A 25,006-nucleotide genomic window follows, 5' to 3' on the forward strand; every position below is an offset into this window, starting at 1 on the left:
ATCACCAAAAATAAATTAGTAAGATATTATATTTTAATACACTACGAGATATATAATCTTTACATCAATACATTCCTTAACCAAAACCAAATAAACCTTTAAAGGTCTGTGGGGTATTGTGTGTGCAAAATTAATTGTCACATTTCCCCATTCCATATCACAGGGTCCATTTCAAAAGCTTTCTAACTGGCAAAAGCGTTTTGTGATGTATTGCTGTCATGAGAATGATTATGTAAATATCTATGAGAAGCTGGTGGTTTCCAAATCCCCCTTCCAGCACAACGTACACTGGCATTCCTTTGCAACGTTGAGGGAATACTGTGTTGTCAGAGATGCTGTTTTTTGGATGAAATGTTAAACCAAAGCTCTGTCAAGTCTGCACATATGAATGTAACAAATTCAATGCCACTATTAGCAGCAGGTCAGGTATGTCCTCCCAGTATCCCAACCAATGTTTATCCCTTAATCACCATGTCATCTGATCATTATCTCAATGCTGCTCATCAGTGCTTGTTGTGTGCATACTGGCTTCCCTGTTTCGTACAACTGCAATTATATTCCAAAAGTAGCTCCTAGGCTATAAACAACCCAGATATTCTTAAAGGAATCAAATAAACTCGTTATTTATTTTGTCACAGTCGTGCTAATGCTTGGTGTTAATTCCAGCATCTTGTCAACTACCCTTTGGCTAAGTTTATTTAATGTTCTTGTGGCAAAGTGCACAGCAGAATTCAAACTTACTGTGATGCATGACAACAATTGTTACTAAAAGATTAATGGTTGGCACCCATTAGTCATCACAGGAATTGTAACGATGTGTAAGATGTTTTTGTACATTTATTACTAACTGTGTCTCATTTGAAGGTCTCAGAACTGCGCACTCTTGAGCATAGGTTGCTTAGTTTCCACAGTGCCTCTTGTTAATTAATCTTAAAGCTGACTACTATGCTGGCTGCTTTTGTTCAAATTTCATTCAGAGAAATTTGTATTAAAATATTGTTTAAGTATGATACAGGAATCACTTCAATTCACTCATTTTGCCAGTTTCATTCTCAATCGTCACAGATCAGGAAATCAGAAAATTCAGAATCAAATGTTCATGAAGTAAGCACACTTTAACATGCTTCATTTATGAAAAGACCTCGGAGCCAAAAGAACAATAGTTAAAGACTGCTAACATTTTTTAAAATTAATGCAAAAGGGCCTGTGTGGACTTTAGCACAGTTCAGAGCTGAAAAGGACAATGGTCAGAAGAAACGTTTCATTCTTAAAAGCATTAAATCAAAAATATGAAAGTCAGGCATCTCTGTTAGCTATACAAATCAATTCATTTGTCTTGTTCTTTCATATACTTGTTCCTCAAGGTAATCATATGCAGTTTTGATACAAAACAGTTCAGTTCATATACTTCTTCAGAAAAAAGATCAATTTAACCACTTGCTCACCATATTCCTCAAACTTATTCATAATCCAGAACACATCTATTTGCATCACTCAGGGATTTATACTGCCTGGAATGGGCAGACTGCCTCACAAGGAATGGTTCAACAGGCAAGGCCTGTATTCTCTGGAGTTTAGGAGAGTCCGAGGTGACTTGATTGAAACATACAGAATGCGTCTTGACCTGGTGGACACAGAAAGGATGTTTCCACTTGTGGGAGAATCTAGAGTTAGGGTTTACAGTTTAAAAATAAGGGGCTCTTATTTACGACAGAGATAAGGAAAATATTTTTGTCTCAGAGCATTAGAGTTTTTGGAATTCCCTTCCTCTAAAGGCTGTGGAGGCAGAATCCTTAAATATTTTTAAGGTAGATGTAGATAGAAGCATGTAGGGTTGAGGTTAAAATCAAGTCAACCCTGGCCTCACTGAATGGCAGAGCAGGCCTGAAGAGCTGAGGGACTAACTCTTGTTCTTTGTTCATATGTCTGATTAAATGATATTCTTAGAAAAAAAAACTTATTCCATTACTATTACCCTTTCAGTGAGTAAATAACATATTTCTTAATTTTTGTTTTAGCAAGGCAATAGTTATACATTTAAAAAACTGACATCAGATTTAGATTTTAGTTGTGATGGAGCCGATGACGATGATGCTGATGTTGCTTTCAGTTCATCACGCAACTGAGATATTCTTTCCGTCAAGTCTTTAATCGTTTTCATTATTTTAGCTCTTTCATCTGCTTTCATACTTTTGTTTTTTTCCAGTTTGCAAATTAGTACCTGAATGGATTAAGAAGAAAGAAAAATAGTTTAATATTAGAAATACTGATCTAAATTAGACACCATCAACAGATCAATCCTGTGCCAAATGAGCATCGTTTTACATTAGACAGGTAAATAGGGCAACACTTCAGTTGTTTAAATATCTTTGATTGGAGCTTAAACCCTCCTATGAATCAAAGTCATTTTTCACTTCCTTTGAGACCATGATCTTGTATCAAGCAGCCTCATCTTTCCCCACCACTCTACAGGCTTTGGTCTGGCAGACTTCACCATTCTATTCCAAACGACCTCCTCACTACTTCTGTCATCTCCTTCAAACAAAACAAACTTTGGGTCAAACCACCACCTGTCATTGCTCTAATGAGACAGCATACCTTTGAGTTCACCTCTTGCTTAAATCCTCATATGTCTACAAATAATTATTCTAAAGCACTGCTGATTGATCTGTCATATTCCATACTCTACATTTGAGATCACCATAGGCTGTGCTGCCCATATCCTAATTTGCATCTCGTCCAATTTACAAACTCCCACTGAGTTCAATGACCTACGCCGCCTCAACTTCAAAATTCTCATCCAGATGTTTCAGCCTTTAATTTGGTCTCACCCTTCCCTTACTTTGCAATCACAGCAGCCCCCCACAATCTTCCAAAATATCAAGACTTCAATTTTGACTTCTTCATTCCCAATTTTAACTGCCCTATCATTGATTAACTTGCCTTCAGCTATCAGGGTCCTAAGCTCTGGAACTCCTTCTCTGCACCTCCATTTCTTTCCTTTGAGAAACTTCTTAAAACATATTTTTGGTCATTTACCAAATGCCTTTCAATTTATTACATTCCAGTATTCCTTTAAGTACCTATTCCCCCAGTGAACAGTTAGAAAGCCATTTAATATAAAGGCAACTGCCAGGTAAATCTGGCAAGCAAACATTCTTGAATGTACAGCAAAAAGTGAGGATTGAACAAAACTACATCAAAATCAGAACAGACATTTTTACCTTCTGGCACTCAATTTGTTTTTCTAACATCTCTTGTTTCTTTTTCCTCATATCTTGCTGTAACTTTAAAGCTTCCTAAATGCAAATGAAACAAAATCAGATAAAAATTGATCATTTTAATTCAAACAAGATTTGCCTTGTGTGCAGTGATAAATTTTGATTTTGCTGTGAAAAATAGCACTTTAATTCAAATTTTCAATTTATTTCCTGAAGAAGGTAGTTAAGCTCAAAGTTATGACATATTCTCAATGAAAATCATTCAAAAACCACAATCAAAATTCATATATATCACATCTGTGAAAGGAAGAAATAATTTCTTCCTTAATAAGGAAAGAAGGGCACAGTTCCAGTATCTCTCAATTAAACTACTATCACAATGTTTTACCATTTTGACTGAATAATTAATTTTAATATTATTATCTCCATTTCCCACTTGATGCCCGCCTCAGTCGAATGAGACTTTGATGTCAAGGGCAGTTACTCTCACCTGACCTCTAGAATTCAGCTCTTGGGTCCACTTTGAACCAAGGCAGTATTGGGATCAGCAGCTGTGTGATCCTGGCAGAAGCCAAATTGGGCATCAGTAAGCAGGTGTTGCTTAAGCAATGTTGAAGACACCTTTCATTACTTTATTCATGATTCCAGAGTAGACAGATGGGGCAGGGTGGATTTGTTCTGCTTTTTATGTACAGGAGAAACCTGGGCAATTTTCCAAATTGTTGGGTAGATGCCAGTGTTGTAACCGCACATCCTGTATGCCTGCTTAACCACCCTCTCCACCTGTGCTGACACCTTCAGGGATCTATGGACTTCTACACCAAGGTCCCTCAGTATTGCCTAGGAACCTGCCGTTCATTAGGTATCTCCTCCCCTTAGTGGCCTCCAAAAATGCATCATCTCTCACATATCAGGATCAAATTTCACCTGAAATTGCACTGGACAGTTTAGCAGGTATGAATATTAGACTGCAGCTAAGACGATCCGCCTCACTATCAACAATATCATCAATTTTTGTGTTATCCACAAAATTTCTAATTATATTTTCTAAACTCACATCCAAGTCATTAACATACATAACAAACGACAAAGGTTTGTACTGACCCCTGTAGTACACGTCTGGTCACAGGCTTCCAATCACAAAAACATCCGTCCACCATCACCCTTCGCCTCCTGTTTGCAAGCCAATTTTGGACTCAGTTTGCCAACTTGCCTAGTCCCATGGGCTCTTACAGTTGGATCAGCCTTCCATGTGAGGCCTTGTCAAAGGCCTCACTAAAGTCCATTTAAACAATATCAATACAACCTCTTTCATAAATATATCTAGTCCCACTTTCAAAAAAAAACTCAATTAAATTAGTCAGACAGGATCTCTCTTTAACAAATCTGTGTTGAGAAGCCCTGACCAATCTCTGCTTTTTCAAGCATAGATTAATCTTATCCTTCAGAATTTTTTTGCAATAATTTCCCTTCCACTGACATCAAATGAACTGGTCTGTAATTATGTGCCCTATCCCTGCTGAGTTTCTTTAACAAAAGAAACCACATTTGCTGTCCTGCAGTCATCTGGCATTTCACCAGATTTCATCAGTAGCCAACAAAGCATTAGGTATCTCCATCTGGGCCCCAGCATCTCCCCACTTAACTCCCAAGGCATCCTGGGATATATTTCATCAGGCGCTGGGGATTGTCCCACCACTATTAAACCAGTGGCAGGGGTGGTCTTAGAAGGTAGTGAAGCAACTGATGCCCTTATGCTAGCAATTAAGGATCTCATTCACTGCTGCCAGGATTTAACCAAAAGCAGGAGACACTCAGCAAGTGTTGAGCCTGGCAAGTTTCATGTATGGGCTGACTGTAAATGGGGGAAGGCCTCTCCTTAGGAGACTTCCTAGGCTGATCGGAAGGCTCCCCTCAAAGGTTTAACACCCTCTCCACCAGCCCAACCATCCAATTCTGATCTCCTCCCAATAGCCTTTCCAATCCTAGTACCACCAGAAATGCTAACTCAATGCATCTCATGGTCAAGTGGGAAGGTAAGAGATCAAATTGCTCAAATAATGTGGCCCTATACCACAGTGCCATTGGCTGGAGTGACAATGGTAATCGATGACTCTTGGCTAAGTGATGGCTGAAAGGTAGGAGCCACTGTTTATGCCAGGTTGTTGTTTGGCTTGTTGGCTTTCCCGATTTTGGCACAAGTTCCAGGATTTACTGAGTAAATCCTTGCAGTGTTTACTTAAATGCATGTTTGTAGTGTCTGGTGCCCTGGCCAATGCTGGGTGGTTAACCAGATCTTATCCTCCCTGTAGAGTGGAGAAGGACTGCAGTTTTCCTTCCCTCAGTACAAGTAAAGGAGATGCCATTTTCTGTATACTTCTATCAAATGATGTGATGAAATGATATTGCTATTCTGGGTATATTCAATTAACTGAAATCAAAACCTGTTACAATAGAGAACAAGTTTAGAAATTACAGAAATTCACATTTAATTGCAGTATCTACACACGTCCAGGCCCCTGGACTGCTAATGCAGCGCACGTGGATCGATGTGTTCTTCTGCCCGACACACAATGCTAGCATAAAGTGGCAAATGGAATTTTGGCCCCTATTTCGAGGGATTGAGTTATAAAATAGGGAAGTCTTGTTGCAACTGGTTGCATGTTAGTGAGGCTGTACCTGGAATATTACATACAGTTCTGATTCCAATATTTAAGAAGGATTTATTGGCATTTGAAGCAGTTCAAAAGAGAATCAACAGGCTGATTTCCGGGACAAAAGGGTTGATTTATCAAAAATTTCTGAACAGATTAGGTCTTTATTCATTACTGTTCAGAAAATGAAGAGACAATTTCATTGAAACATCCAAGATTCTAAGAGGACTTGACAGAGTACATATTGAGAAGGCATTTCCCACTAGTAAGAAAATCTCAAACTAGGAGTATAGTTACACAATAACAGACACCCATTTAAAACTGAGATGAAAATAAATTTCTTCTCCCAGAGTGTAGTAAATGTCTGGACTTCTCTATCTGAGTAATGTGCCCTACTCTAGCATGTTGGGATCACTGAAGTTGTGCAAAGAAGCAGACAGGTTTTTGAAATAATTAGGGAGCTGATGGCTATGATGAGTTATCACAAGGAGTTGAGACTCGTGGTATATCGGCTATAATCTTGCTGAATAGCAGGGCAGGCTCGATAGGCTAAATGGCCCACTCCTGATCATATTTCTCCTGTTCTCAAGTTGGTCCAGGAGCATATCACTCTCCTGCTGTTTCAGAAATTTTCAACAGATCTGCTAAAAACTATAATTTAAATCTAGCAGTGAAAAATGCACTTGAAAGTGCAGAAAATTTAGTTCAAAAATGAAATCTGAAAGATCATGAAGAAAAATGGTCATAAACACTGAGAATACCTGTTTTTTCTTGAGAGCTTCTTTTGCTTCAAGTGCCTTACTGGATGTAACAGAAGATTTATGATTTGTCTTTATGACTGCAGAACCATACCCTGGCTTTACCAGGCTTGTGGAGGTCGGTGGTCCCTAGGGGATACAAGGCAGCATGTTAACTTAATTGTATCGTGATCACAGGCAAGCATTATAGACTGTAAAATACTCTGTGATTTTGCTGTATAACCAATAGCTAAGACACTAAAATCTGGTAATCCCAGAAAACCAGCTGTGTTATCATTGCCAGTTATTTGTTTCAGATGGGGAACAACCAGTTCATCTAGTGTGTTCTTCGAATAATATAATCGATAAACCTCAATGAGTTGTCATTTTATAACCATTATTTCTAGCAGATTTCAGAGACTTCACATTTGCTTCCCATTCCTAATTCAATCATGTACATGAGATAATAGATTTTTCCTGAGCTATATATTTAATTTTGGTTCTTTTACCTTGAATCTAGGTCACTGATCTGAAATCCTGTTACAGTCAAAACTGTTTTCTCCAACTGATCAGTAAAAGAAGCAAAGTGATAGGAGGGAAAACATCTCAGGCAGCAAGTGGATAGTGTACGGAATGCACTGTCTGAGAGTGTGGTGGTAGCAGGCTAAAGTGAGGTATATAAAAGGGAATTAGGCGGTTAGTTGAAAGGCACCAGTGTATAAGATTACAGAGAGAAAGCAGGAGAATGGCAGTAGGTGAACTGTTCATTTGGATAAATTTGTTCATATCTGGGTGGTACTGAGGTGCTGTATTACCCCTATGTGCGCTCTTTGACTGGCCTTCATCATTCTTCAGTTGAGTGAAATCACTTTGACTTGCTTCCATTCCAAATGCAGACAAAATAGCTCCAACCAACATCTTCTCTCCCAGCCAATGCATCACACCTGCCACCATCAAGGGTCTTTCCTTGGCTCCCTCCCGTTCTTCATCCATGTGCTATCAGCAACAATACTTAGACAATGGATCTTTTTTCATATGGATACCTATGGGACCAAGCTCTACTAGTCCGCTACCACCGAGCCCACTTTGTATTGCTCCTCATTCATCAGAGTGCCTGTCCACTATCCAGTCTTAGTTCAACTAGATTGAACAGTAAAACATCAGGAACAATGAAACTGTTGTTGCTGGCTAGTGTCAAAAATTCCATACCTCAGCTCTGATTCTAGCTTCTAGCAACAATCAGGCTGAACCAATTTGAAACTTCAGCAACATATTCGATCTTCAGCCGAGTTTCCAACTACATCTGGCCTGCTGCGGAGTCCCACTGCCTGCATTCTTCCCAGTACCATTCCCTTGCCTATGAACTCTGCTGCCTGACTTACATTAGCTTCCAGTTCAAAGCTGCAAATGTAAAAGTTTTTGTCCTTTTAATTAAAATTCTCTACCTTTTCTGCTTTGAAGATGTTAAATAAAAGCTGGGAAGAAGAGCATAAACATGAAAAATTCATTACCTGTGAAGCTTCTCCACCAGCTCCAAACTGGCTTGAACTGGTTTGCATTCCGTCAGGCGGATTTCCGACCAGGGACCCAAGTCGTTGCTTTACTGTTGCATTTGTTAGTACAAAAGATCCTGGGCTTTGGTTTCGGTTTAATATCTGGAACACAGATTTGCGATAATGGGTGTTAAAATTCAATACATGGCTTTTTTGCTCACAATCCATTTTAAAAATTTCACAACCACACATCTGTACATTTGGAACATGGCTGAAGGGTTTCGAAACAGTTCAAATTAGATAAAATTACATGAAAACCAACTCTCATGTTCGAGTCATTATGTACAGAAAAAGCCTATTAAGGCCCATCAAGTCTATCCTGGCTGTCGAGTTTAAAATATAATTTTATCCTAAAATGTCCCCCTCATCCTTCTAAACTCCTTCAGGTATAGACCCAGAGTCCTCAAACGTTCCTCACGTAGTAAGCCTTTCATTCCTGGGATAACGCTCGTGAACTTCCTCCAGGCCCGCTCCAGGGCCAGAACATGTTTCGTGAGGTATGGGGCCCAAAACTGCTCAATACTCCAAATGTGGTCTGACCAGAGCTTTATAAAGCCTCAGAACAACATCCAAGCTTTTACAAGACAACAAAATGTGAGGCTGAATGAACACAGCAGGCCAAGCAGCATCTCAGGAGCACAAAAGCTGACGTTTCGGGCCCAGACCTTTGTGCTCCTGAGATGCTGCTTGGCCTGCTGTGTTCATCCAGCCTCACATTTTGTTGTCTGGGATTCTCCAGCATCTGCAGTTCCCATTATCTCTGAACCAAGCTTTTACACTCTGGTCCTCTCAAAATAAACGGCAACACTATATTTGCCTCCCTAACTAGCGACTCACCCTGCAAGGTTACCTCAACAGAAACCTGGACTAGAACTCACAAATATCTTTGTACTTCAGATTTCTGAATTTTCTCCTAATTCAGAAAGCAGACCATGCCTCTATTCATCCTATGAATGTGTGTGAATTCACACATTCCAACACTGTATTCCATCTGCCACTTCCTTCGCCCATTTTCCTAACATGTCCAAATGCTTCTGCAGCCTCCCTGTCTCCTCAGTACCAGCTGTCCCTCTACCTATCTTTGTACCATCTGCAAACATAGCCACAATGCCCGCAGTTCCTTGATTGAGATTGTAAAGTGAAAAGCTGTGATCCCAACACTGACCTTTGTGGAACACCACTAGTCACCATCTTACTAATGACTTCGTTCAAGCTAATCGGCCTATAATTTCCTGTCTTTTGCCTGACTTCCTTCTTAAATGGGGAGGGGGTCCCACATTAGTGATTTTCCAGTCCTCTGGGACCCTTCCCAACTCCAGTAATTACTGAAATATCACCATTAACATGTCCACTATCTCGCCAGCTACTTCCTTCAGAACTCTGGTGTGTGTCCATCTGGCCCAGGTGAATTATCCACCTTCAAACTTTTTTCTTCTAATACCTTCTATTTGGTGATGGCCATCATAGTCAGCTCTGCCTCATGACTCTCTTGAATTTTTAGGATATTACTCATATCTTCCACTGTGAAGCCCGACGCAAAGTACTTACTAAGTTCCTCATTATTAATTCTCCAGGGTCATTTTTCAGTGGTCCAATGTCCACTTTTGCCCTTTACATATTAAAAGGGAATTCTTGCAATTTTTTTGTATTACTGAATAGCTTACCCTCAAATTTAATCATCTCCCTCCTTATTTCTTTTCTCATTGCCCTCTGTTCATCTTTCTTCCCAATGTTCTGGCTTCCTACTGCCCTTCGTCACATTAAATGCTTTCTCTTCTTCTTTTGTGCTGTCCCTGAGTTTCCTTGTCAGCCACGGTTGCCTCATCCTCCCTGTAGTATGCTTCGCTTTTTCCAAGGAGATGAATTTTTGCTGCATCACCCAAATTACTCCCATAAAATCCAGACATCGATGTTCCACCGTCTTTCCGGCTAGGCTCCTCTCCCAGTCAATTCTGCCCAGCTCCTCCCTTGTGTCTCTGTAGTTGCTTTTATTCAACTGTAATACCGTTACATCTGATTCTACCTTCTCCCTCTCAAATTACAGAGTAAATTCAATCATATTATGGTCATTGCCTCCTAAGGGTTCCTTCGCCCTAAACTCCCTTAATCAAATCTGCCTCATTGCACAACACTAAATCCAGAATTGCCTGTTCCCTAGTGGGCTCCAGCACAAGCTGCTCCAAAAAGCCATCTCAGACATTCAACGGGCAACACGGGTGAAATCACCAGCTTCCAACTTTTAGCAGAAATCAGATTTTCAATTTCCCACTTTTTAAAACATTTCCAGTCCTTTTGGAATCAAACAAAATTCAGCTCTGCAGATTTGTTCAAAAGAAGCGAACACCTGAAAGAAGTGGAGAATCAAGACAAAAAGCAAAAACATAGGACAGGAAATGGAAACACATGGTCACAGATGGCAAAAATGATGAAAAAGTAATACAGAAGACACAAACACTATCAATATCCTATTAAAGATGATGTTAAGAGGGTTTTTGTGGCTTTAAGAGGCAGACAGCTTGTGGTTGCAATATCCTCAAACAACACAGAACGAGATGTGCTCTTTAATTCCTCTACCAAACTCTCTGAAGAAGGGTCTAGGCCCGGGACGTCAGCTTTTGTGCTCCTGAGATGCTGCTTGGCCTGCTATGTTCATCCAGCCTCACATTTTATTATCTTGGATTCTTCAGCATCTGCAGTTCCCATTATCTCTATTATGACTACTTCGATTAACTCTTGATCATAGGCCGGTGAGCATGGCCTTGTGCAATCGGACTGTAGGGGAAGGTACTTTTTGACAGTGATTACACCCACAACAGTGGAACTCTGCATTGTGTCAATATCCCATTTTGGCCTGCTGTGTTCATCCAGCTCCACACTTTGTTATCTCCCATTTAGGTGTAACTGGTTAATGTAATTAGGTGAAAGAATAGTTTAGTACTTAATACTACTTTAGGACCTAACACATAATACATATGAATGCCCACTGCTTGTTTTAAAGTGAGTCAACATATCCTTCACCCACAACTGGTTAGAAGAAAAGCACTCACCCTTCGCCAACCACATTAAACTAGCACACCATTTTTGAAAGTAATTCATTCAAAGCTTAAGTTCATTATGGGATAATTATGGGTGTGAAGCTACATCTTGCTACTTTACACTGCAGAAGGCAGAACAAACCGGGTCTGCAATAACTGTCCAACAATACAATGAAAAGTATAAAATCCATTACAAACAGTTACTGGAAAATGAGTAGCTTCAGGATTGGTTTTGAACTTTCAATAGGAGGTCCAAGTAACAAAGCAATGAAATATTTATTTTAATAGGTTCACATTTAACTGCATTAGTATTTAGTATCACGTAACTTGGTGAAATTTGAATTTTCAAAACATATTAGTGCATGTGCATAATTGATTTTTCCAAATTTGATACATTCTCATATTTAAACTCCTTAAAAAGTCTTCACGCCCAGATATGAAATCAAAAAGACCTCTATGCAAAGTACAAAACATGTGCCAGTTTGATTAATAAAGATTTAGAACTTCAGCAAATAGTTAAACAGTACCTTATGAACAGTGCTATGCTGTGACACTGCTAACTGCTGTGCCTGTACTTGCTGAAGTTGTGGTTGCTGCTGAACTCCATTATTCTCTCTGTGCCAGTAAACTCTGATAAATCTGTTATTCAACACTGCTGCAGTACTGGAAATAGCCCGTTTTGCTTCCTCGTTATGAGAGTACTGAATAAGAGCTGCTTCAGGATCACCACTAAACGCAACCTATTGGCAGAAAGTTTTGTTAAAATATAATGCTTGTACCACACATTTGACAAAAATAATACCTTCATCTTCTACTTTTGCTTGGGAATAAACTTCAGCTGATCCAAGTAGGATTTCTTGCATCACTAAAATTTACAACTAAGGATCTTGTAGCAAAGATAGCATCCCTGCTTCTGGGCCAGGAAGTCCACAGTCAAGTCCCACCTGTCCCCAAGGTATATTATAACATATTCAAACAGGGTGATTGAAAGCATATTTTCTTTAAAAATACCAAAATCTGCTAAGTAAAGTTAGCTGAAATGTATTAAAAGAATTTGTGCGTGAGCAAGTGAGCTGCAGTCGTTCATCTCATCAAAAGAAATCTTGGCCTGGTAAATTATTAAACTTGCCTACTCCATTGCAGTGAAAATTGATTCAAATGTTAAGACAACAAAACTGTGTGTTGAATAAGAAAATATATGGATGCAACATTAATAATTCAACAAGCATATTTACGGCCCTGACTTTGTCTTTCAAATTTGAAGGCATTACTCTTGAACAGATTTTTAAAAATATGAGTCATAAACTTTGACTTTCTGACAATATATGGTAAGGGTGCCTCTTGAATTTTTTCATAAAAGCCAACTGTAACATGATTGCAAGTTGTTACTGAGCTTTAGATTTAACATTAAACAGAAATAAATTTCTCCAGTTTGCAACCTAGACTGCACTGGGTCCTGCTTACTCATCATGTGTTCTTCATGATTAACAATAGTCATCAGGAACATCATTCCTGCATTGACCCTAATAGTCCTATTAGAACTTCAGAGGTTTCTAATGAGATGGCCAACATGTCCACCCATTCTTCTGAAGTCTAGTGAACAGACCTAGCTGATCCAGTCTCTCGTCAGATGTGGCATCTAGTTGTCTCATCAAGTCTATGCCAGCTCTTTGTGGGGCAATTTAGTCAGTGCCCTTCATCCCAAAAGTCCTGAAGATTTATTTCCTTGAAGTGAGCATACAACTGCCTTTAAATACATGTGCCATTTTGGCTCCCACAATTCTCTTAAGCAGAGTTCCAGCTCATTTGCACTTGTCACATTAAAAAAAAGGGTTTCCTCTGCTTCACCCCTGGATCTCTTGCTAGAAGTCTAAATGCCCTATTCTTAAGCAGTGCCTCAGAACCGGGAATGTTTTGTTTCCACATCAGTTCTTTACATTTTCTGAAACGGGCGATAACTTTATTGGCCACATGCAGATAATAATGTTCCTGACAACTGGGGAGTCCAGAAGCAGTGGTCGCAAATTAAGGATACTTAGATTAGTCAGTTAGGACTGAGGTGAAGGGAAATTTCTTCACCCAGAGGGGGTGATGAGTTTCTGGCATTCAAGTTTTCAAGAATGAGATACATATATAGTTCCTGCAGTTGAAGGGATTAAAGTGCATGATGAGAAAAGTGGAACAGGACAGTGAATTGGATCATCAGCTGTGTTCACATTGAATGATGGGGCCGACTTGAATGGCTAGTAGAGCTTTTAGGGTTTACATGCACTCCAACACCTCAACTTCATCTCTGCATGCTCCTGACAAAGTCTCTCAATATATGTCTGGTGCCTTTCAAATAAGCTTTCTTCGCTTTGGTTGTCACAAGGCCTGAGCTGGCAGAAATGCCTGACCTGCTGAGGGATATCCTAAAAGCATCTCTGAAGTAAACCTGCTGACCCACGGAAACCCCCAGCTACAGAGTTCAAAGATTAGAACAGCTGTTTCAGGAGTTTAATGCAAGGAATGTAAATGATATCTCTTCCCCCCAGTGACTGGGATCAATAGAAAGATTGTGGGAAATATCCTCTGGTCCAATTTACAGGAACAGTTTCTTTGTCAACTTTCTCCAAACTGGTCATAATCTTGTACAGCTCTACCTGCATCTCCCCTCAATCTCCTTTGCTGCAAGCAAACAATCCAAGCTTCTCTAACCTAGCCTTATAGCTAAAACTCACATTTTTGAAAGCAATCTCGTGAATCAAATGGATCATTTTCTTATGCAAAAGATGAACTATAAACTTAATGGCAATATTTTTAATCTTTATTATCCTTCCCTGTTCTTGCAGTTACTTTGTAAGAAAGTAAGCGTTTAAAAACTAAATCACATACTCGGAAGATTAACAAGCATGTTTTATTTTCACTATACTGGGTGCAGTGCAGAGAACATTTTATTAACAGCTATCAATGGGGCTAGGAGTTGGTTGATTGATCAAATATTCCAGATAATCAAGGAGGTATGCACAACCATAGAAAGCCCTGACCAACCAATGCTTCAAGGCATGAACACTCCTCAAAAAATATATGTAAAAACATCAACACATCTCCTAAAATCGATGTAAAAACCCAGTAAGTAATGAAAATTTAATAAAGGGGATACACACATCACTGCTGTGCTTTATTTACATCACAAATCCGCAGACATCGTGGTACACAAATCTTGCTGGTTGACGAGGTGCCAGTTAAAATAAAATTTGCCGTATTTGAATTCAGCCTAATGATACAAATCCTCATACAAGTCAAATTGATTTGGATTAGATAATCACTAATTTTTCACTAATATTCAGGATTCAATGCCAGCTTTCATCAAAATTACTTTCAAAGTAAGCAACAAAATAAATGGGTTAAAGCACATTGATGGCGAGAATAATACATGCTTTCATCTTGCATATGGAATAGGCTTTTGCCTATACTGCGTAGCTGAAGGTGAAAAATAAGCTAACATATCAAACATTAGCACTGAAACCTATTTCTGTGATGTGTAGATTTTCATTTGCAAGCAGCTAACTGCCGAACAGAGGAAATATCTAATATCAATGCTTCTTTACAAACTTGAGGAGAGAAAAACAAAGTTTTAAATAAAGGAATTAAAATTTTTCTGGCTCGGTCTCCTTACCTGAATGTTGACAATAGTACCAAATTTACTGAAATGTTCATTGAGCTGGGTAATGGTGTTCATTTCCCTCGGGATTTTGCGGACCTCTAGCTTGGTGTTATCATAGGTGTGTGGAGTCTTCTTCTGAAATCCTTGCTTGTTTTGATGATTGAAGTTTTGCCTGAATTTTGAAAAAGCACGATATTTACATGATGGCAAAAACACAAGCATTTCATAGTTAGGCTAAAGATTTGCCTTCAAAGGTTCATGAAATTTACTTGTGACAAAGTTAAATTCTACTAGATTTCAGTTTTGAAGAAAATTGAAATCTTTATACTCTTTAAACTGCTACTAGAATATCCAACTTCCAATCGACCTGATGCTGCAAAATATTCATCCCAATTTAGACATTTGGTAATAGCTAGAATAGCAAATGTGCACATATATAATTATCCACTCCTACCCTTTCCCCAAAATTCTTAAGTTCTCCAGCAGCACAACAGTATTATGCAAAGATAAGATTTCAACCAAAGCAAAAACACACAACATAAACTTCCAATTTCAACATATCAAGGAACATGCAAACAAAGACTAGATTTGAATTTAAAATTCAAACCAAATTCATGTCTTGTTCTATAAATTGCCCTTTGACTTGGGATTAGACCACAGATTGATGTAATGTGTCAGGAATTGTTTACATTAAGAGCAACAGAAACATCTTATTAATAAATTAATCTACAGGATGAGTGAGTATAAATCCACACCAGACGAAAGGAACACAATCCTTCTCACTGCTGATTGCAAGGCCCAGGTGAAAAATCTGCTGTCCATACTCAGCACATTTGTCCATACAGAACCTACATTAGGTGTATTTATTCTTCAAAATATATGTTTCAGCCATTCCTCACAGTGGTAGCTCTTGCCCCCAAAAAACACAAATGATTACAAAAACATCTTTGGATACCAGGGTCCAACATTACTTTTCTAGCCACGGTTTTTTGGAAGGTGGTCCATCCACAGTTACAACAGTTCTTTTCCTAGATTCTGGTTCAATAACTTCACGTGAAACGTTGTTGCTTGTTGTTGTAGCTGCACAGATCTCTGCTTGGTTTACCTTCACAGGCACTGCAAGTGTTAAAAGGAGAAGATTAGCAACATCTGTTAGTCACCTAAATACAAAAACAGCATAACCAAATTGTACACAACTTACCAAATACCTTCTAAAATGTTATTTGGTTTCAACTTGGTTACATTTTAAAGTCAAAGCTTTTGCATAGTGGAGAAAACATTTAGAAATCAAAACCATTAAGTTACAAATTCTCATTTGATATCTTTGGCATGCAGCTCAAAACAGAGGTAAAAATAGAAAATTATGTCATGCTAGCACCTCAGTACAAAGACATTGTGCTGTGCAGATACAAAAACACTTCAGATGCACTTGGTGACATATTATCTGCCTCCATCATGTGGGGTTCTGCTGCATCTGATTTCAGGCTAATTGGCATTCAAGGGCGACAACATCTCTAAAAACTAATCCAAAACGCAATGGCCTGCTATTAACCCCACCAACAGATGATAAAGATTGAAACGTATTGGAAAATTGCTTGACAGTTAAAAACAAAATTGTAATCCGTTTCACCTCGTTCAAGTTGGTTAAAATTCTCCCAGATTAGACAAAAGTCTCATCTCTCACTAAACCGAAAAATTAAGAAACTCAAATCGACACTTACTGAGTCAAGTTGAAACAGCATTCATACCTCAATTCAAAATAATCAAATTGAGACTATACAACTACTTTGAGCTCCAAGCCAACTTAACTCCAATAAAATTTCACAAGAGCCGTTAGCCTCATGTTTTGCTTTTGATTATTGTGCAATACAGGATAAACTGTTTACTCATCTATAAATTAAACTTGTTGAATTAAGAAACAATAAATGAAGTATAGCTCAAGTTTTAGGGACAAAAGGGACCAGATACAATTTGCCACTACAATTTGGGATTCTAAGCGAGTTGGCCAATTCAGCAATCTAGATTTTTGCTGTTTAATAGGTTTAGTGGATTGTGGTATCTTGGTGTTAAATGGCTCTACGGATTCAGCCTACAAATCGTTGTTTCCTCATCATAAATTGAAGTTAGTCAGTGTTTCTAAATGTTTTCTCCACTACGCACATGATTGAGATTAACATCACAGTTCAACTCACATGGAGTAGAAACTGCTCGGTTTCTATATAACCGACTGTACACTTGAATTAAAACGTTTTGGAAAAACTTCTTCTGAAACATTAAGCTCAAGAACTGGATGTGAGTTTGTTCACTGAGCTGCAAGGTTAGTTTTCAGATGTTTCGTCACCATTCTCGGTAACATCATCAGTGAGCCTACCACAAAGCGCTGGTGGTATGTCCCGCTTTCTATTGATATGTTTAGGTTTCCTTGGCTTGGTGATGTCATTTCCTGTTCTTTTTCTCAGAGGATGGTAGATTGGCTCCAAATCAATGTGTTTGTTGATGGAGTTCCAGTTGGAATGCCATGCTTCTAGAAATTCTCGTGCGTGTCTGTTTGGCTTGTCCTAGGATGGATGTGTTGTCCCAATCAAAGTGGTGTCCTTCCTCATCTGTATGTAAGGATAAGAGTGATAGTGGGTCATGTCGTTTTGTGGCTAGTTGATGTTCATGTATCCTGGTGGCTAGCTTTCTGCCTGTTTGTCACAGTTCTTGCAAGGTATTTTGTAGATGACGTTCGTTTTATTTGTTGTCTGTTTCGGGTCTTTTAAGTTCATTAGCTGCTGTTTTAGTGTGTTGGTGGGTTTGTGGGCTACCCTGATGCCAAGAGGTCCGAGTAGTCTGGCAGTCATTTCGGTATCACTCGTATCCTTACATACAGATGAGAAAGGACACCACTTTGATTGGGACAACACATCCATCCTAGGACAAACCAAACAGAGACAGGCAAGAGAATTCCTAGAAGCATGGCATTCCAACTGGAACTCCATCAACAAACACATTGGCTCCAAATCAATCTACCATCCTCTGAGAAAAAGAACAGGAAATGACATCACCGAATGCAGGAAATGACATCACCAAGCCAAGGAAACCTAAACATATCAATAGAAAGCGGGACATATCACCAGCGCTTTGTGGTAGGCTCACTGATGATGAAACATCTGAAAACTAGCCTTCCAGCTCAGCAAGCAAACTCACATCCAGAACCTCAACCTGAGCTACAAATCTTCTCAAAACTCACTAGCTCAAGAACTATTTTTCCAAGAAAGTAGTTTAGATATCTTAGCCTCGCCACCATTATCAGATCTGGAAGTTTTAAATAGTATTTCTACTGACGAATTTTCAATGTAAGTACCATACAAAATCAAGGCTTATGCTAAATACTTCAACACTGTCAGAACATACAGCAGAGTCAAAATTTTAGTCTTCTGATAACTCCAATATTGTGACATAAATTCTGAAACATCTTATTTGTAAGAAATTCTAAAACTAACTGAGGACTACTTGTCACAGACAAATGCAGCATATTTTACCTCGTGATGGGCCATCCATGGTGCTGGAAGTTAAGCCAATCAGATTTGGGCGCTCAGTCTGAATTCGTGGGATGTAGTGTCGATATGGAGGCCTGGCACCACCAGTGATACTGGGAGCTTCAGGGTTATAGCCATCAGGCTCATAGTTATCTGAAATAGAGAAGCCGTATAATAATCTTTTATTGAACCTAAGTGGAACAAGCAAGGCAGTGTGGAATCTGGTCATCATGGGTTCTCAGAAACGTACTTTTAGAAGCCAAACTTAAATGAACTGGAATCCAACTATGCACTATTCAATAACTGGTGGCAAGATTTTTTAAAAAATTCATCCAGAGTTTATACATCACCTCGTAAAGCACCAACTTAGGTACACTGTACCTAGGCACAGCTTCTTCAGCTACAGGATAGAATTTGGAACAGTACAGGCCCTTCAGCCCACTATGTTGTGCCAAACTATTATCTGAGTAAGATCAAACTACCCTGCATAACTACAAGACAATAGAAAAATAAAACGTCCAGCATTGCAGAAATAACAGTTCAGAACATCCAGACAGATTTTTACAACAACTGGCAGTTGTCACATATTGCCATTAGGCCAGCTTATTCTTTCAGGTTTTTACCAAATTCAAATTTCACCATCTGTCATGGTGCAATTTGAACCAATGACACCTGGATATTTGGGCAGACAGTCTGGATTACCAGTCCATTACCACGACACCACAGCCTGCTTTTTATTCTAATGAAAAACTATAAATGATTCAGCGCTACAGGAAAATCATTCGCTCAAGAATTCCCAACTGAGGTTTGCCAATCCTAGTCGTGTTGCAAGCTCCAAACCAGCAATAGCCACTGTGAACCTCAAACTTATCACCAACAGCTGTGAGCCCGTCAAAATGCATTTTGATTCAAATGGAGTGCATGGTCTACTACAGTGTTTGAGACACAAAAGGGCTGTAGATGGGATACACTGTTTCAAAAATTATTAACTATTATTACACATATTGGACAGAACCGTGTTTGTTTTTATCATGATGGGGGCCAGTATTTTTTTGACAAAATGGTCAGTAGCATTTAAGATACAAAAGGTTGGGAACTGCTAAGCTAACCAACTGCTCAGTTCCTGCTGTTTGAAAGTGCATGAGAAAAGATAAGTATTGATTTTACCTCTTTTTCATCAAATCTCCCATGGTAGGTAAAATGATAGGAAATTCAAAGGAGAGATGTGGTGGTGGGGAAGGCAAGAAGATATTCCATCCCTTCAACAACTGTTATACACTGCTCCCCTCCAGGCTGACATTACACAAAGTCTGACTCAAGAAAATGGGCTCATAACAGAAGAAAGTTTGGGAAGCACTCATTTAGCTGCTGTCAAACAAGGATGAAAATTTACAACACAAACATCAGAAGTGCATATAAATCCAGCTTCTTAAATTTTATATACACATATATGAAACAAAATGTGAAATGTGTTCTGCAATTTAGAAAATAGTTAACACAACTCCATCATAACAGCTCTGGTGGTAGAGCAGCGAGTACCTAAGCCATATTGATCAAGAAAGTCCCTAAATGCAAATACTCAACCATGCTTAAATAGATAATCCAACTGGGTACATGCCACGGATACCCCAATGGCCCTCAGTACTCAAGGCTGGAAAAAGAAAAAACCCGATTCTGAAAGAGCTAAAACACTTAAACTGAAAGTTTTCCATCAATCCTTGCTGGTAAGTGCTCATTAGTTAAATTCAAACGTGAGCAGACCTTTCAGCTCATTGAATGGTGGAGCTGACTCAATCAGATCATGAATAATTATCTAGCTCAATATCACTCCCCACTCCCTGCCATTTTAATCTCTTGATACCACTAGTCTCCAGAAATCTATATCTATTTTGAACCTGCTCAAATGATTACCAGAGTGTAATGTTGAGGCTCAGGTAACTCCAAAGACTCACCACTCTCTGAAACGAGAAGGCCCTTCTCATATCTGTCCTAAATGGTTTATCCGAATCCTGGAGATTACGTCCACTTGTTTTAGACTAACTCAGGGAAACATCTTCTCTATATCCACTATGTCATGCTCTGTGAGAATTTAAGTTTCAAAGTCACCACTCATTCTTCAAAACTCAGTGTAATACAGACTCAGTCTCATCACTCTCTCCTCAAAAAGACGGTCCTACCATCCCAGGGATTAATCTTGTGGATCACTGCTGCACTCCCTCAATTGCAAGCTTATCCCCTCCTTAAACCAGGAGTCAAAACTGTACTCACTTTTCCAGTTAAGATACAACTGCAGCAAGGCATCTTAACGTCCATACTCATAATCCTTTGTTATGAAGGCCAAAGTACCACACGTTATCCTAATTGCTTACTGCACTCGTGCTAATTTTCAGCAACTTATGAGCAAGTATAATTGCACTTCTCAGCCTCTCATCATTTGAGAAATATTCTTCCTTTTTTTGTCTGTTTTCTTTGTTTCCACTCAAATGTTATTTGCTGACTTCTTGTGTGGAATCTCATCACAATCAAAACATATTCTGAAAATTTTAATTTTGTCTTTATCAATGCTAAAAATAACATCCTTAAAAAAAACACAAAATTCATTGTCCAAATTTGCCATTCTTTTCTACAGGTCCAGTTAGCACATCCTTTATAATATTTATAAATATTATTGCATTCTAATATTTTCACCACTACTGATAAAAAAAACTAATTAGTCTTAGTTCGTCCAATTAGCTCCTCCTTCCTTCCTGCTTAAATAGTAGGATTACATTTGCTACTTTCCAATCTACAAGACCCTTTCTTAAATCTACAGAATCTTAAGAGATAACTGAGGAAGCTCAACTGGTCCATGGGTTTTGATCTTAAATTAACTTTTCAAGGACTACTGATTTACTAATGCCATTTGTTTTTAACTTCATCATTTGTAAAAGCCCCCAGTTGCTCGTATTTCTCAGAGGTTTTCTGTGGTTCCTTCAGTGAAGAATAAACAGTTCAGTTTCTCCGCTATAAATTCTACTGTCTCAACGTGCAATCGGCCACAATCTGTCTTTGTTTTCTTCTTTTCATTTTCAAAATACCTAAAGCAGCTTTTACCATCTGCCTTTGTTTCTCATGAGTTTACACTCATTCTCTTTCCCCTTCCTTATCAGTTATTGTGTCATCTTTTCCAGGGTTCTTAATTGCTTACAACCCTCAAGCGTACCAATTCTTTCCGGCATCCTTATGGACCACTTCCTTTGATCTTCTTGACCTTCGTTCGCTAATCATAGATAAACTTACTTTTCCATTTGGAAGTTTGTACCTTAGAGAAATCTTCAACCGTTGCAGACAATGCAGCATTTCCTTAAATAGTAGTCATTGCTTTTGTAGCAAAATTTTTTTGTGTATTTTACTGATTCACTGCAGCCAATTTGCTCCCATACTTTCAAAGCTTCCTTTCTTCAGATTTGAGACCCTAATTTCATAATGAACTGTACTGAAACAAATCTATTATATTATAGTCATGATTTTCTGAGGCTCGTTCAATTCAATCACAGTTGATCTGTGTGCATTTTGAATTCCACATTCCCATTTAGCACCCCAGATAGTCTTTGATTCCTTTGTAAATAAGAATCTATTTATGATCTCTATTTCCATTATAATTTTGCTGATCTCTAAGGGCACCCATGTTTAAGTTCACTAATCTCTACAATATATTTACCTCTCAAAGGTTTTACAATTTGTTTTTGTACGTCACACTTAAGTTTACTTTCATTCTATTTTTTTCTTCCAGTAAGCTTGGGTCATACTTTGCTGAATTCTAAAATCCTCTCAAACCTTAGGCTTTTTTTAAAGGCTGCAATCCTTCAATCTAATCCTATTGTTAACTTCTCTCAACAGTCACAGTCACACCACTTTTCCCATAGGATTTTTATTCGTCTAAGATTCTGCTCTGGCTAGGAGAATTTGTTCGTCCTCCATGACAATTCTACCAGTGCCAGCAAATTCAGACTGTTTCGTCCCATGTTGAGATGGCGCAGTCCAAGACAGGGAAAGAGGTACTCAACACAGTCCATAAAACTATCAACAGTCTTTCACATGACAAGTTTGTGACATTTAATCTGCTATGTAACCACCAATAGTGCATGGGGCACCAACATTATTCATTTTCCTTTTAAATGTATTGTGTTATTCATCTCTATGTTCCACATGATATATCTTCCAAATGCTGATCAGTCTAGGTGGAAAATGTTTCTCTCAAATTCCTGGCCAGTTTCATTCATTTTCAGTGTCTTCCTCCAATCCAAGGTTTTGTTTTTAAACTGGATTATTGAATTCAATTGATACATCCAGATTGTTAATTTACCACTAAAAGTAAGAATATTTCAATTGAAGAATAGAACATAATTTGTAAACACCTTTAAAAATCAATGATATTAGTCAATCAGTTGCAAGCTTTCTCTCAACAAGTAAGGCCACAGCTGAAATCTACAGAAAGCTAGGGAATATGCACATCTCACTGCATGTACAAACAGGCAGATATTTTGGGTCTGCTGATGGACATTAGAAAGGATGCATCCAAATTAAGAAACATTGCATTGTTCACTTATTGTAGTCCATTCAGCCTGTCCTAATTTATCCCATCCAACGTGCTTTTAGATTGTTCTAAGGAAAAGACAATTGACTGGGTCTAACTGGATTGCTCTCTGAAACATCTAGAATAGACTCGATAGATTAAACAGTTTCCTTCAATGCTGCAGGTAAAGACACATGGAAACAGGCACCAGGATATATACACAAAAGTAATGAGCTGCGTTTGTATACTATATAATATGATTTGATTCATAAATATCATTTTGAATATTTCTTTTGTAGTGAGTTTCACTTCTGCATTGTGACCAAGCAGACACTGCGATGGTCAACTGCCAAAGGAAGATAAGATCGTAACTGGAAAATTTAGGTTACATTTACATGATGCAGCCGGTGCAGACGTTGAAGGAGATCAGGTCAGAGAAAAGCTGCTGTCCATCCTGCTCCTCAGTTGGGCACATGTAGCTCATGGCATAGGCTGTGTTTTCATGATGGCAAGGTTATGCAATCTGACACCAACCCCAGCAAAGCTCAAGGGCAGCTCAGGCAGTGCAAGTATAGTTTCACAAGTCCAATGGTACACCCAAATTTTGTGTAGCAGTACAGCATTTCCCTTAAAGTCAACACATTCATGACTTCTACAAATCATTTTTCAGTTTCTGACTTGCTGTTTTAGAGAGTTGATGAACATATTTTACACAAACTGTACAGAGCTTTAAAATTAAGTACTATCATATTTAAGTAAAAACTACTAAGCTATTTCTAAGGTATCAATCACAATGGTGCAAAAGGAGGCGAGATAATAAATAGAACCACCAAATAAATCAGAATAACTATTGTTAGAGGAAAAAGTGCTAGTGAAACTAATGCAGCTAAAGATTTGTAAGTCCTCTCACACCGATGGGATAAATCCTAGGATATTAAACTGCGTAGCTACAAGTAATGGATGCACTGGTGGTAATCTCCCAGGAGTCCTTAGATTTTAGAAAAGTCTCAGAGATTTGGAAAAAATTTTAAGGGAAGGAAACAAAATAAAATTTAACTATAGACCAGTCAGCAAATGGCAAAGCTGTAGAGTCTATTATACAAGAATGCAGTAACAGAACATTTAGAAATACAGAATAAGACCAAACAAATTCAGGAAGGCTTCATGAAGGGAAAATCATGCCTGACAAATTTCCTCGAGTTCTTTGAGGTAACAAGCAGGATAGACAAAGGGGAAGCAGTGTTGCAATATTCTTGGATTTTAAGGCGGCATTTGTCAAGGTGCCATACATTAGGCTACTAAATAAGTTAGGAAACAATGATGTTGGGGGTAGCATATTAGTAGCTAGAGAAAAGAGTGGTGAACCAACAGGAGACAGTGAGGTAGAATAAGGAGAACATTTTTTTGGATGGTCACCTGTAACTCATGCTACACAGGTCAATGCTGGGCCATTATTATTGACAACGTGTATCAATGACTTGGATGAGGAAAGTAAAAGTATGGTAGGCACATTTGCAGATGACACAAAAATGTGTGGAAACGTGAATAGTGAGAATGACAGAGACCGTGCAGGGATACAGACAGTTTAAACAAGTAGGCAATAACTTGGCAGATGGAATATAAAGGTAGGAAAATGTAAGGTTATCCATTTTGGCAAGGAGAGGAACTGAATATTATTAAAATGATGAAAAACTGCAGACAGCCACAGAACAAAGGGATTTTGACACCTTGTCCATGAAACACAAAACGTTAGCATCCAAGTTCAGTAGGTAATAGAGAAAGCAAATGGAATGCTGACCTTTATTTCAAAGGGAATGGAGCATAAAAGTAGAGAGATATTGCTAAAACTATACAAGGCATTAATCAGACCACAGCTGGAACAGTGACCGTTTTTGATCCCTTATCTAAGGAAAGATATAGCAGCAATGGAAGCAGTCCAGAGAAGGTTCAACGGGCTGACACCAGGTTTGGAGGGATTGTCTATGTGGAGAGGTTGAGTATATTGGGCTTGTACTCATTGGAATATGGAAGAATGAGAGGTAACCTCACTGGAACACACAAGATTCTTTAGGGACTTGACAGGC

At 38.6% G+C, this 25,006-nt stretch overlaps 1 protein-coding gene across 7 annotated transcripts in view; it reads right to left on the reverse strand.

Moving 5' to 3' along the window:
• rbm27 (RNA binding motif protein 27) overlaps positions 1-25,006 on the reverse strand; it is a 142,078-nt gene that overhangs the window by 71,041 nt on the left and 46,031 nt on the right. For all 7 annotated transcript variants that reach the window (XR_009446605.1, XR_007248757.2, XR_007248758.2 and 4 more), the window contains exons 9-16: positions 18,371-18,520; positions 15,818-15,962; positions 14,859-15,018; positions 11,728-11,940; positions 8,124-8,267; positions 6,637-6,762; positions 3,225-3,299; positions 2,051-2,221 (exon numbers count right to left, since the gene is read on the reverse strand). Coding sequence is in view for 2 of the 7 variants with exons in the window: in XM_048543019.2 (XP_048398976.1) it covers positions 2,051-2,221; positions 3,225-3,299; positions 6,637-6,762; positions 8,124-8,267; positions 11,728-11,940; positions 14,859-15,018; positions 15,818-15,962; positions 18,371-18,520 (1,184 nt within the window). In the remaining 5 variants the exon portion in view is untranslated. The remainder of the gene's footprint in view (positions 1-2,050; positions 2,222-3,224; positions 3,300-6,636; positions 6,763-8,123; positions 8,268-11,727; positions 11,941-14,858; positions 15,019-15,817; positions 15,963-18,370; positions 18,521-25,006) is intronic.

The sequence above is a fragment of the Stegostoma tigrinum genome, chromosome 13, assembly GCF_030684315.1.
Source record: "Stegostoma tigrinum isolate sSteTig4 chromosome 13, sSteTig4.hap1, whole genome shotgun sequence".
Classification (NCBI taxonomy): Eukaryota; Metazoa; Chordata; class Chondrichthyes; order Orectolobiformes; family Stegostomatidae; genus Stegostoma; species Stegostoma tigrinum.